Genomic DNA, 15,446 nt, shown 5'->3' with positions numbered 1-15,446 from the left:
CCGCCGTGTAACTTTTTTACACTTTTGCTTTTGTTACTCAGTTTTGTGTCATATTTTATTTTACGGTTAATATTTCTTTCTCTTTTTTTTTTCTATTCCGCACCCTGGCTGGACGGGAAGAAATGAAAGTGCGCGACGAGCCTTAATCCTGCGGATTGATTGTTGGTTGAATTTGCAACGGATCGTTACGTCGCAGGGTGGGATATGTCGTCGTTTTTACCACATTATAAGTAACCGGAAGTCAAGTCGCGATTTGCGAAATGTCGTATATTCAAGAACATACGATAACATATCGAACAATCTTGATGAATTGTTTTACGAGATCCGCCGGATCGATTCTATGGAACAATTCCTGCACAGTAAATTATATATAAAGCGTATCGCGCGAGCGTTGAAAAGTCGATAAAGTTGTTCGGATAATAATTTTCGTATATTGTAAAAACGGTACAAAAATACATGTACATATGTAACATACATATCGACACTGTGTATGACTAAGCTACGTATACACATCAATAACAATGATAATAATTACATTGTATAACAACTATATCGGTGATAACTACTTATACGGTGATCATAATAAGAAAAAAAAAACGAATAAAATTCTCTATAACTATACGTTTAATATCTATATCATCTATTGTACAATTACCTATGCGAGTGAAGAAAAATAGGTACAAGAAAAGAGTAAAATCACCAAATAAACAGTCTAATCAAATGGCGGTGAATTCCTATACATGTATATGTATGAATATACATATATCTACAATAAATAACCGGATGTGCTTCTTATATAAATCATCTACGATACAGTATAAGACAACCACGTATACCTACGATATACGTATTAAATATATATATATATTTAACAAATTTATTTAAATATATATATATATGTAACAAATGTCAATAATAATAATAATAATAACAATGATAATAATTAAACGCCTAATATACGTATCGTGATATAGTAGGTTCTACATAACAGTCGATAGCTAACAATATATACTACAGACTACACATCTATGTGTAAGGCACTTTATAAAAAATGTTCATTTTCTCAGGGATTTCTCTCTCTCTCTCTCTCTCTCTCTCTCTCTCTCTCTCTCTCTCTCTCTCTCTCTCTCTCTCTCTCTCTCTCTCTCTCTCTCTCTCTCTCTCTCTCTCTCTCTCTCTCTCTCTCTCTCTCTCTTTCTCTCTTTGCTGTGGTTTGTTTAGTTTGAATATCGATCATACATCTTTTTAGTTTGTGGTTTTTCATATCAATTCTCTCACGTTGTTTGTTCGTCGTCCTCGCAGCAGCAGCGACAGCATCTTCATCTTCACCTTTATCTTCATCTTCATCTTGATCTTGGTCTTGATCTTGATCTTCATCTTCATCTCGATATCGATCTTCGTCCTCATCTTTGTCAACTTCAGCAACACCGCGTCGTTTTTGACGAGATACCGAATTTTAACGTCCCCGATGCATTTCGTACATGATCAGAGGTTAGATGATACAACTTGAGGGAATAAAAAATAAATAAATAAATAAATAAATAAATAAATAAACAAATAAAAAAGAAATGAAAAAAAAAAATCCTACTCGCGTCGATAACGTCCGTGCGTCGAACAAACAAACGCCCCGCAGAGCTTTTGATCCTCGTTTTCGTTAAACCGTGTGTATTTTCTCGCGTGCCGCAAATAACGACGGGAGGATAATTCGAGCCGGACTACTCGAGCCGTTCAGGGGTTGCTACCCCCGTAGCTGCGGTATCGATTCTCAGAGTATCGCCTCAGCCTGCCTTTTGTCGAAAGCTCCGCATTCGGTGGCGCCACCCGGCTTCGGCATTCGGGAAGGCGGCTCAGCTGGGTGGTCCTGATTGGTCCGGAGGGTGGATTTCGCCCCTGCGGAACTGGCGCCATCGCGCGGCTGCGCCCTCTAACTTGCCATCCCTTTTTATCGCCCCCACCCATCGCTCTCTCTCTCTCTCTCTCTCCTTCTCTTACTCCAGGCCTCGAAAGGAAAAGAGAAGAAATTTTGCCAAACGCAACCAGCCCCTGTTTTTCTTTCGCTCTCTCTCTCTCTCTCTCTCTCTCTCTCTCTGTGTGTCTCGCGCCCACCGAGACGCGCCAAACCCGTTAATCCACGGCTAATAAATAGCCATCATTACCTCCGGAGAGTCTCTTCCTTCGACCTTTAATTCGCAACGCACCGATCGCCGATCGACCGAACGAATCTTTCTGTAACTGCGGTAGCCTCACGGTTTTCAGTGTCGAAACTTTTTTACTTCAACCCTTCACGACGTTCGTATCCGGTTAATTCTCGTATAATCTCACTTTGTAACTGTATTCTTTCTCTCCTGTTCGATTTTTTTTTTTTTTTTCTCGTCATTTGAATTTTCAAATCGCACGATTACGTATAAATCGACATTTCTTGTCCCACTTTAATAACGTGCAACTTATTTCTCAGTTATTCATATTTCATCGCTTACTGGATATATACCTGCCTTATTCTTCTCAGACGATCGTTAATTTCACCCCGAGTATCATTATAAAAGACCGAGGGTCACGGCACTTTCAGCAACGCGCTGCTGTCGGAAGGATGGAACAATTAGTGTTGGTACGCGTCTATAGCAAATATACGCATCCAAGTACCTACGTACCTACGTAAGGGTTATACGAGGGATATGTACATGTTTATATATGTACAAAGGCACGCGAGTCGTTGACAATTGAGCGCTTTTTATATATACCTACAGCACCTATGTACGTATTGCAGGGGGTTCGTTTCAAAATGGAGGATGGGTAAATAATTATACGAAAGGTTGAAATCGACGTTCTTATAACATTTCGCGCATCTCCCCACATCGATATATCTGTACTTTCATATAGATATGTGTATATATATATACACGACTCTCACACATACACCCACACGCACACACACACAGTTTTAACGTACGAAAGGTCAAAATCGTTCTACAGTCCCGCAGTGAGGGATAATTGACGAGGTGGTGTAAAAATGTCACTGCCCCAGGGATAATCACGATAAAAGTAAAATAAAATAAAAGAAAAGAAAAGCACGCACAAGTCGATTAATCGATCGTTACGCAAAATTGGATCGCGTGCATTACGTGTATTCCCTTAATTACGCACGTGTACGCGGCTAGTCGGTCCATAAACGGGTCTCACGGGGGTACGAAACGGACACGCGAGTAGGTACCGGGAAATTCGGGGATTAATTAGGTTTGAAAAGGAAAGAAAGAAAAATGGTGCAAAAATCGGTAGGGTGAAAATATTTCATTGATATAATCGACGGCGAGTTGTTTAATGTATCATTGCGGTACGGTGGTGAAAAATTGTGCTGCTGGGGGATACGATTTTTATTTATTTTCTTGTTGTTTTTCACCGTTTTCGATGCAGAGAGCGAGCACGGGGATTTTAAGGCGACTTGAGGGGGTGGGTGAAAATTTTCCAGAGATTCGGGAAATAAGTAGGACCACCTGCAGGCGGGCAGGGTTTTTGGGTGTGTGCGTGCGTGTGTCTGAGTGCGTGATCGATGCAACCACGAGGTGGGCAGTAGCCGCGCCTATATCGACCGGAAACCATTTCCATTGAAGCTCCGAAGCTCCCTGCAAGCGACTGTGGCGGCGTTCACGTTGCCCTCCCGAATAAGGGATCATTATTATTTTCATCCCTCTGTTTCGCGTTGTAATTTCAGATTTATCAATGCTCTTAAAATTATTTATTTTTTTGTTTTTTGGGAATTACGATGAAATTCTTTATTTCGCACTCATTTGTCGGCACGCTGTTTCGATTTTTCTATTTTTATTTTACCCTTTTATTACCGGGTATTGTTATTAATTGTTATTTATACGGTTTTTTAAAATATTTTTTTTATTAATCCCTGGCAGTTTCGTAACAGAAACTTTTCCCCTCCTCTTTTTTTTTTCTCACGTCTTATCGATTCTCTCGCGTGAAAAACCGATGCGTTTATGTAAACGTTACACAGAATGTTAGGGTTGTTATAATTAACACCTGCACATTGGTCGATACGTATATTTTTGCAATTTTAATCTCGCGATCTCACCAAACAATTTCCTTCTTCTTGGTATTCTCTTTTTCACCGATTAATACAGCAGGTATCGAGACACCACTGCGATCGAATATTACCGTCGTCGTTGTTGCATATCTTGTTAGCTAGTTAGTCAGTTTCCTCGACTCGATAGGATAAGATGAGTATTTAAAATCCGTGTGTTAGTAATTCCTTCGATGTAATCATTCTCGATTTATTCGAATCCCTGTCTCTTTTCTCATCCGCAGCTAACGACGAGACGAGACGAAATTTTTCTTCGTTCTCCGTGAATTTCCGTGCAATACAGCGAGAGTTTTGCGGGTGTGCTCGAGGTCGAGGACAATGTCCCGCCACACCAGTAACTCTGAAAAGGTGTACTGCTGTGACAGGACAATATTCCCGGCCCCTGCGAAACAACGATGATGATCCATCGTTTCTGCGGCTCCGTGTAACATCCGTTGACGAGATGGGATGAAATTCCTCCGATACGACACGAATTTCCATCCTGTGTCACATTTTCGTCCTCTTCCTGTTATCCATTTTTCCGCGACACAACTTCTTTTCGATTCAAGAAGGAGAAAAAAAAATCGTTTTCCGTTTTTATTTGTTTCTTTATCAATGAATTTTATCCTTTTTGTCTTCCCTCTCACCGTTTATCGTACACACACCATATATATGTATGTATATATATGTATGCATGTGTATATACACGTATATGTCTATATACACGCGCATGCATATATATATATATGTGTATATATATATATATATTTATATACATGTATATATATCCAGCGACGCGTGCGGTGTGTAACCGCGTACGTGTAACGCAATGAATACGCGTATCGTGTGCGACGCAGGCTTATACGTGGTCGCGTATGTCGTAGGTGAAAAGTAACGCAGGAGGTTTCGGAGAGGATGCGGTCGTCGGACGGTGACGGAGCCGAGGGAGAGTCTAGATAGCGACTCGGTCGAGCGTCCCGACGGCACTGCGTCGCTCGCGCGGCGGCGCCTCCGCGCCCCGAACTCCCTTCATCCCTCCGCCCCCGAACTCCCCCTCGCTGCCGGTGCGCGAGGGGTGGCGAACCGACTGGGCGACGACGTAGGTGGGTCAGGCGGGGGTGGGAAATACGGGGAAGTAGAAGGAGAGAGGGAGAGAGAGAGAGATGTGGCAAGAACTGGTCGCCGGGGGATGAGAGGAGGAGGAGGAGGAAGAGGAGGAGGAGGAGGAGGAAGAGGAGGAGGAGGAGGAGGAAGAGGAGGAGGAGGAGGAGGAGGAGGAGGAGGAGGAGGAGGAGGAGGAGGAGGAGGAGGAGCAGGAGGAGGAGGAGGAGGAGGAGGAGGAGGAGGAGGAGGAGGAGGAGGAGGAGGAGGAGGAGGAGGAGGAGGAAGATGAGGAGGAGGAGGAGGAGGAGGAGGAGGAGGGATGAAACGACCCCTCGCCGGCTTACGGAGAGCGCGGGGCGTATTGATCCACCGGCTGCGTTCTCTCTCACCGGGGGAGACGACGCCGCGCGGAACGAACGAACGAACTAACGAAAACCGAGAGAGATTCGCTCTCTCCCTCCCAATCTCTCTCTCTCTCTCCCTCTCTCCCTCTCCCTCTCCCTCTCACTCCCTCTCTCCGCACACAGGGATACGGCCAATGCTGTGTGCCGTCGCCTGCACCCTTCGTCCTCCACCCCCGCGATGATGCCGCTCCGGCCTGCCGACCGAACGAACGACGTCGACGACTTCCAACTATCGTTCATTCTCCTCTACAGGGGCACTATATCTATGTATGCATTTGTGCTGCAACGGGAACAACAGTTTTCCTTTCCTACATATACGCACACCTGCGGTTGGCAATGGAGATTGATAAAAGAACGCAACGTCGGTTACTCGCATGTCGCGGTTATAGGTTTATTTTATACATCGATCTGCAGACGTGTGGTGTAAATGTAGGTAAAATCCTGAAAGTTTCTTTCCCGAAGAATACTTTTCGTCGTCGAGGGTTTCGGATGTTTTGGTGGAAAACTGGCAACTTATTTGATTCAATTTTTATGCATACGTATTCGTGCTAAATTGGTGTCAAGTCGAGTAAAGCTCGAGTCAATTTTCACACTCGTCAATTATTATTAGAGCGAAGTACAATTTGTACGAGTTTGAATAAAATTTACAGGAATCTTTTAATTTTTTTTTTTTTTTCTGCAGCGTATATACACCCGATGGGTACATTTATTCATTCGTTCGTATATTATCCCCCTACATTTAATCACTTATGGGAATTGTAATTCTCGATACGCAAAATCTGTGATACGATGATCGGTAATTGTCTTTCAATTTTGTGGAAATAACAATTTATCGTGTCCGACCCAGACAACGTTGGTTATGAAAGTCTTAAGTTGGAGATCTTCAATCGTCGTGCAATAACAAGTTCGAACTATTCCATACGAGTTTGCAAAAATTTTACTCAAACTATCATCTTGGTACTCTGCAGTTTAAAGTTCCTGAATTTCGATAGGCACGTTCTCAATGCAGAGCACGTGCGAGTTTTATATTTTCTCTTCTTTTTCTTCTTCTTGCTGCATTATACGTGTAACATACTCGTACGTATATAACCCACTCGTGTCGTATCGGCCGGATAGTCGAGTCTTCGTTGACCCCTCTCCTCTCTTTCGCATTTCGCCGTCTCTCGCTCTCCTTTCCTCTACACTCATCTCTATATACTATATAGCCCTTTGTACGGGAATTTTCGCCTCCTTCGGATCAGAGTTATCATCACGGACTACCGAGCTCTTCAGCTATCCGTCTATTCTACCCTCTATCGGCTCATCTTATTAGTCTGCACTGTACCGCGATGCAACGCAACGCATCGCGACTGTAAGTCGCCTCGCCATAGAGTTGACGGTTGGGCATTGATGGGTCTTGGTTTTGAAACATTTTGAGCCCAAGTTTTTGAGGAAACTCAAGAGGTTCGTGTTCATAGTCAGAGCTTGCAGTGTTCAGGAAGGGTTTTATGACGGAGTCTCTTCTCTTTACCAATCAAGTCACGTCTAAAACTGAGTTAATTGAGACTCAAGATCCAGCTTCTGAAATTTAATCGATTTGTCGGAGGGTTGGCGAAAGTTTTTCAACCTTCTACGGTATACGAAAAATTGATTTTTCGTAGAAGGTATTGCTGGATATATATATATATATATATATATATATATATATATATATATATTTTTTTTTTTTATTGCTTCTTTTATAGGGGGTTGAAGTACAAAAAAGTCACCAACTATCACGACCGTCTGAGTAAATCTGTACGAACTGAAACCGAGCGAACGGTATGTTAATTCTTTGATACTCGTCGTAATTCTATCTAAAAAGTGGATTACAGGTGATTAGAATTTAGCATATTGGCTTCGTCTTTTCGTTCCTCCGAGCCTTGAGTACAAGCCCCTCGAAGTATACGATCTTTTAAACCCTAAGGTATATATCTTATGCCCGTACCCCGAATCATCGTTCGAGTGATGAACTTTGACGCACAGCGGTATAAATCGCGACCACGGTGTGGAAGAACGTCGGTCAAGTTTAAACATTATTCGTCTGCTCGCTTTACCTTGAGATTTCGTGGATTTCGGAGATCGAAGAATCTTGGCTTCGAGGGAATTTCCCATCGCTGATACTTGTCTAACCTGAAAGAAAAAGCAGTTCGTTACAACGCGTCTCGTTTCGACAGCAGATCAAAACACGCAGTCGATATTTTTTCGCCCTTACCGGCGAGGGAGAAACACCCCTAATTACGATATTAACTTTCCCCCTGCGCGAGACTTTCCCCGGGTCAGACTTTGCCGGGCACGAGGTATATATATATATATGTATACTATTTCTCGGCCCCGAGAAGCAGTCGTCCCGTTTCCAGGCGGCCTTTTCTCCCAATTGCCGATGCTGTGGTGCACGGTCCGTTCATCCGTCCGTCCGGCCTCTGACCCTCGGGAATCGTCGTTCCCGCGGGAACCGCGCACTCGTATCTCCCGGAGAGTTCAACTCGGCTCTCCCCGTCCATAAATTTCTCTCTCACTCCAGATCCCATTCCGTCCATCTCGTCCTCCCTTATATTTTCTTACTGCACGAAGTCGAAAAACCGAGAGGGTTCCGCACCTGAAAACTCTCCTCCTTCTCATCCTCTTCCTTCCCGATCCCCGCGGAGCGAAAGGAGTTATGATTCGTACCCAGTCGAACTGCCTGGCTGGCTAGGCCGGATAGAGATCTATCTCCCCGATACGTTAGCGACGAGCGGATCTATGCGGAGAGAGTCTGACTCGGGATGCCGGGGATCAGATGAGGAGACTGCTTGTCCATTTCTCGAAAACTAGACTTCTAGACTCCGCTATTTCCTCCCCCGACGACCGCGAGCTCAAATTTATGAACATTCGTGGAGGAAACTTTGAACTCACCAACGGCGCATCGCGATTGCATGCGACTAAATTTTTTTTACGATCGCGTTCTTTGAGGAAACTCGTAAAACGTGACTTACTGAACGTCTATGGTCGACCTCATGGTCCTGTGCCAGACGAAGAAGGACATCGTCGAGAGGAGAAGGAACGGCAAAACGTAAAACGGCGCGAGCTGAAACAAACGAGACACTGTGTACACATTTCGTGTGAGAGAAACGTGATTCATTGCAGATGGTTGTTCGAGTTTCGTTCGGGGTGCGATGACGATGTCTGATTGATATAATAATATATACATGTATGTGTGTGTGTGTGCGTGCGTGCGCGTGCGATTAACGAGGGATGAGAGAAACAGTTGGCGAATGAATATTTCCATATTTTTGTTTTAGCGCCGGCATGGAAGCCAACGGTGCGATTGAGCACGATTTTCACAATGCCCTGGTACCCATAAACGGCAGCCATTCGGGAAGCTCGGGAAGAAGTACGCCGAACGGCGGCGATCCAGCACCCGGCAAACTATTCGTCGGGGGTTTGTCGTGGCAAACGAGCAGCGAGAAGCTCAGAGAATACTTCGGCATGTTCGGCACTGTCACGGACGTGCTAATCATGAAGGATCCCGTTACACAGGTTAGTTCTTCACCTCCTCCTCATCCTCGTCCTCCTCGTCGTTCGCGGCAATTTCTATCCTACGTGCTCGTCTTCTATGACCTCGATGTACACACGTTCGCTAGTGATAATAATAATTATAAAGAAAAAGGTACAAGGATCCTTTTTGTCTTCCTCTGTCAACCACCGTCGCCTCCGACTCTCCCTTCTTCGTTGTTTTTTCGAACCGTATCCCAGGCGTGATGGAAGTTCGGTACACACTGGGGCAAAAATGGCATCCTTCGGTTAAATGTGATTCTAGTTTTCGGGGTCACCTCGCACGCACCCTGATGAATCTTACTAGCGTTTTGGAAAATTGATATGTTTTAGATGAGATTCGGGTATAAGAACGATACGTGCTGGTTGGAATATTACAATAACGTCTTAACTTTGATTATCGTTATTCCAAGTGAGCGGAGCAAAGTGGAAACCGGTAAAGTATTTCGTCGGGATAACCGTAGAGAAAGAGATTCGTCAATATTCATTCCGAGTGATTTCACCCACCCACCCCCCGGTTTGTATAACTCATCTCGTGTATATTTCGACCGATGAAAGGGATTTAAAACGAGTGAATTTCATCCTGTACCAGCACAATTTGAATATTTGATTTTATCGATTGTGAGCGATTCCGAAGTGACGGAAGTACAATTATTGTACTCTGTTATGCACCGATGTATAATCTCGAATCACGCGACCATCTCTTCACCTCTCCAAGCGCACCGGACGTTGCACTTAACAAATCGTGATCGGGTGGTTCCTAGTTCCGAACAACCCAGCGTACGTAAGCGTTGATAACCTAGGACGGAGGATCGTTTATCCTGGAATCGATTTCTATGAATCGGTGTAATCACCGTCGCTTCCGAGTTGACCTGTAACCGCACAAACATGTATGATAAAAAACGCCCCTTGCTTATATCGTGTTACAGAGGAGTCGAGGTTTCGGTTTCATAACATTCGCTGAGCCCGGCAGCGTCGACAAGGTGTTGAAGTGCCCGATCCACACGCTCGACGGCAAGAAGATCGACCCGAAACACGCGACGCCGAAGAACCGTGCCAAGCAGGCGAATCGCACGAAGAAGATATTCGTCGGAGGAGTCAGCCAGGACACGAGCAGCGACGAGGTGAAGGCCTACTTCAACCAGTTCGGTAAGGTCGAGGAGACGGTGATGCTGATGGACCAGCAGACGAAGCGGCACAGGGGCTTCGGCTTCGTCACCTTCGAGAACGAGGACGTGGTCGATCGCGTCTGCGAGATACACTTTCACACGATAAAGAACAAGAAGGTCGAGTGCAAGAAGGCCCAGCCCAAGGAGGCGGTCCAGCCCGGGGCCCTGGCCCTCGGGAAACGCGTCGTCCTCGGCGCCCTCGGGGTCCGACTGGCACCCCAGCAGCCGCACCCCGTGGCGTCCCAGATAGTCGCGGCCCAGGCCCAGGCCCAAGTTCAGGCCGCTGCGGCGGCCGCGGCCGCGGCCCAAGTTCAGAACGCGGTAGCCGGATACGGAAAGCTTTTCGGCAGCTATCCAGCGCTTTCCGCCTACAGATACGCCCCCTACCCGATACCGGGGGCCATGGCCACCGCACCGCCACCGGCACCCGCACCCCAGGCGACACCGACGGCACCTGCGGCCCCAGGGAACCCCTACCAGGGATACTCACTGACAAACGTCGACATGTCCAGTTTCCAGGGAGTTGACTGGGGATCGATGTACGGCATGGGGATGTACGTCTAAGGGACAACGCGAGGGACGCGTTCAAACTACGCCGACCACTGTCGAGGTTCTTCTTACCGACCTTGTAGGGGATGCGGGGATATTTGTTGTTGATAATTAACAACGATGGAAACCCCCTGTGTAACTTCTTTACCTTGCCGATATTTTCACCTTGCGAAATGGTAACCGAGTCGTTCTCTCTCTCTCTTTCTCTATCTCTCCCCCCCTCCTTTTCTCTCTCTCTCTCTCTCTCTCTCTCTCTCTCTCTCTCTATTTCTCTCTTACACAATTTTTTCTTCTTTCTTCGGTTCATTCGATTTACGATGAGGTAATATTTTCAACGAGGTTAAGTTCACGGTGATTTGACCGGATCTTTTACCGTATGAATACATGGAACAATGAGATCTGGTGTGATCCGCTTCCTCCATGTACAGTACAACGTAAACGTTGCAGAAATTTATGATTCAAGCTTTTCATAGACATTCCTATAACCAGCACCAACACCACCACCACCAATCAAAGTTGACTTTGAAGTTGGTACATAGTTGAGGCGAGACGCGTTATAGTATTATTTTTATTTCTCGCTGCATTGATAATAGCATCGTAATCTTCACGAGTAAATCGACTTTTGGATCGGATCTTTTTTTTTCTTTTCTCTCTTCGGCTGTATGTTTTCTTTTTTGTTTTGTGATTGCACTTCATTTCGATCAACGCTGCTCGATCACCTCGCCCAGCGAATAGACATGGATAAATGTGTACATTCAATGAATGAAATTTAATTGGCGTGTTAGAGAGAGAGAGAGAGAGAGAGAGAGAGAGAAAGAGAGAGAGCGGGCGCTATCGTCGCGGAGAAAACTCGTCGAAAAGGCAAGGCTTCGGTTAGTAAAAGAGAAAAGAAAAGTGAAAATTGAAAAAAAAGAAACGTTATGAATGAATATTGATAAAAAAAAATCCAAGATAATTTGATCTCACACACGTTATATTATATGTGTTATACATACACTTACACACACACACACACACACACACACACACACACTTGAATATACACGTACGCAAATACACATATTCTATCATCACACGGATAATAATTATTAAAATAACATGTACGATCCTTGATCAAAGCCAAAAATCGCAAGTGTGTGGTGTTAGGAATTTTTTTTTTTCTCTTCCTCTTTTTTTTCAAACGAGGAATACGATGGATGAAAGAAATGGAAAAAAAAGAAAGAGATTAATTATTTTATTACTGTAATCCTATAGTAAAATTATCTATTTTACACCGTTTCTTCTTATATCCTACTTTCATCTAATATATATTTTAATTTTTATCGATTCTTCTTTCAACGAGGCAGCTTACACACGTGTATAACATTTGCAAGTATATAAAGAGCGATTATCTATCGACAGAATGGTCCTTCGGCTACTGTATTTTCATGCGAGTGCGCTAAAATTCAATAGCGGTGCTTTGTCAGGGCGACCAACAGTCATAAATTCAGATGACAGCTCGCCGCGATGTACGTAATCTGAAAAATTTTTGAAGTCACGTTCATTACGGTTGGTCGCCCTGGCAAACAACTGATCTCGGATCTTAGCGCATGCGCATTAAAGCGTAAAAGACGACGGACCATTCTGTCGATAGATAATCACTATGTATGCAATTTTATGGTTCATGGCCCCCAACTGTAGCGCTCAGATCGGTTGCCTCGATGAATAATAACAATAATTGTATAATTATTGGTTGAACGCATTTTTCCATTATCGAGTTGTTGTTGTTTTTCACCTTTTCACCCTCTGATACAATTATTACTATATTAGTCTACTATGTCTACTTTTTTCTTTTTTTTTTTTGTCATGAATTCAAACTCAATCCAGTCGTGTCACGTTTGCATTCGGTTCCTAGTTAGTTACTCAAATCGATCAATACTCGTTCGCGTATAAATTAAATAATTCGCGTTTATATATTCTTATAGAATTTGTTGTTTTTTTTTCCCCCCTTCAATGTTGATATACTAGCATATCCAAATTCGGCATTGTTATTTGTACGACCTTTCAAGCAATACATATATCACGGTATTATTGTACGGAGAAGCTTGTCAAATATTGATTGACTGTATTTGTTTCTGGTTTTTGATTTGTCAAAGTTTTCGCGTACACTATTATCACAGGCGCGTGATTTTTTGATATTTATATATATGGTAAAAGTCATTCGAGTAATTAATGACAATATTCTCTGCTCTCCACAATTACATAAGACTCGTAAACTACAATAGATACTATGCATACAATACGTACATGTACGGTAAATATGTGTAATACAATACAATACAATACTAATGTTACTAATACTAATACTACTACTAATACTACTACTCCTATTACTGCTATTACTACTACTACTACTACTACTACTACCACTACTACTGCTACTACTACTACTTACTACTATTACTTACTACTCAAATGATGCTCCACTTAAATTGGATGAAGTATGTATACTTAACTTTTAACGACGCTAACAATACTTAAATAGCGGTTAAGAAATTACATATAACAATAATATTGATAATGTACTTTGAAAAGATAAGGCTAGCTCAGTAAGTAAGTCGTTACTTAAATTATACGTACATGCATACGCAAGTGAATACAAATATGTACGTAAATGCATAAAGTTATGCATGCGTTGTATGTATGTATTTATATTCACGTATAAACAAATAATTAATTATTAATTATGCTAATATGCGTATATATAAATACGATAAATTAGATATCTCGTGATGTTAAGAATTTAAGGTTACAAATTTAACGTTTTAAAAGTATTTGAAAAAAGACTCGAGTCATAGATGAAGCAAACGAAACAAAGCAAACCAATATGAAAATAAAGAAAATTTAAAAAAAATAAAAAAAAAAAACAAAAAAAAAAAAATAAAGAAGAGAAGATTAATTTCAAAGAAAAAGAAAAACTAAACTGAAAATGCAAATGAAACAGGAAAGAAAGAGCGGTGAGAGAGATGCAGAGAGGTATCAAAGGGTGCAGGCGCATTTAATAATGCGACGGACGAATAATGAAGTATTAAGCACACTTACTTGAAAACGAAAGGATGAAAGATGAAACACGAAAAAAATAAATAAATACGGATGGAAATTTCGAGCAATAAGTGATTACTCAACTATACTTAACAATAATTAAAAATAATAATAATTATAACAACAATAATAATAATAGTAATAATTATAACAATAATAATAATAGTAGTAATAATAATAATGATGATGATGATGATGATGATGATGATGATGATGATGATGATGATGATGATGATGACGATAAATATCGCTTAAACATTTGAAGGAGAGTGAAGAAAATGAAAATGCGAAAAAAATTAAATAGAAACAGAATTATCCTGTTGAACCATAAGTAATAATTATCTATAGTGATATACGTGCGAGTGATAAATACGTGAGATGATTATATTGTATAATGCAACATAATTATAATTGTAATTAATCAATCAATTATCCACCGGTAACGCGTAAATGACATTTCTTCTTGTCTAATTTGTTTTTCTTATTACCATCGACAATACGCGACGACGCGGACGCGGCCGACGGCAACGGCGGTAGTATTATACGCATAGTTATTATTAACTATGTATCATTATATTCGATACGATAAATGTTTAACGATAAAAATTACTACGAATAATTTGTGTGCTCTGTTGGAAGTGATTCGGAAGCGCGTAGTAATATTATTAGGTTTTAGAGATGAATGAGAAATGCGGAGAAAAACTTGGATGAAAGGAAAAACGGTAAAGGATCGAAGAAAAAAAGAAATAATTAACAATAACGGTACGGTAACGAGACGTGTAATATATCTCATCGCCCGCAGCCCATGATACATTTATTCTATCGTAAAAACTTAATAATATACGTATAGGTATACAATATACATACACACCACCACGTATTATGAGGTTTCTTGTCGCATTTATTATATACATTTTAATTAAACATAAATAAATATTGTAATAGCCCAGAGGTTGACAAGAAATAACACAGGATGAGAGCAAGAATTGTAAGAAACGAAAAACACACACATTTGACACACGCGACAACACAAATTCTATACGATAAGACGACGATGCGAAATTTATTCGTGAGATATTCGAAACGGTGAATTATGGTAGTAAAGATAACGATTAATGACGGTGGAGATTTATAAGGAACATGAAAAGCGATTGTTAATCAACGATTATCCTGTATATGTATAACGGTGATTAATTTCCGTCAAGTACTGATCAATGCGTCACGCATGTGCGTGCGTGTGAAAATAAGTAAGTAACTAAGGAATTAAATTAATAACTAACTGATTAAGTAAATAAGTTACTTTATAAGTTGCTATAAGTTATAAGCAAATAAGAATACGTGTGCTTGTCCGTCTGTCTGTCTGTTGTCTCTGCTGGCTGTTTAATTGTACGGTTAATTTTTCCGACATCCGGAAGTATTCGGTATAGTATAAGTATACATATATAATATTATGATATACTTTGACGATGAAGAAGAAAAAAGAGGTGAAAACCAAAAAAAAAAAAAAAAAAATATGCAAAAACT

At 41.9% G+C, this 15,446-nt stretch overlaps 1 protein-coding gene across 7 annotated transcripts in view; it reads left to right on the top strand.

The window, feature by feature from the left end:
* The window catches only part of LOC124306756 (RNA-binding protein Musashi homolog 2-like), a 135,051-nt gene extending 123,707 nt beyond the window's left edge, over positions 1-11,344 (top strand). For all 7 annotated transcript variants that reach the window (XM_046767723.1, XM_046767722.1, XM_046767721.1 and 4 more), the window contains 2 exons: positions 8,871-9,108; positions 10,053-11,344. In XM_046767723.1, the coding sequence (XP_046623679.1) occupies positions 8,871-9,108; positions 10,053-10,856 (1,042 nt within the window). In that variant the 3' untranslated portion in view covers positions 10,857-11,344. The remainder of the gene's footprint in view (positions 1-8,870; positions 9,109-10,052) is intronic.
* The last annotated feature ends 4,102 nt before the right edge of the window (positions 11,345-15,446 follow it).

This window comes from Neodiprion virginianus, chromosome 6, assembly GCF_021901495.1.
Source record: "Neodiprion virginianus isolate iyNeoVirg1 chromosome 6, iyNeoVirg1.1, whole genome shotgun sequence".
Lineage (NCBI taxonomy): Eukaryota > Metazoa > Arthropoda > Insecta > Hymenoptera > Diprionidae > Neodiprion > Neodiprion virginianus.
This window is presented reverse-complemented; position numbering and strand designations above follow the sequence as displayed.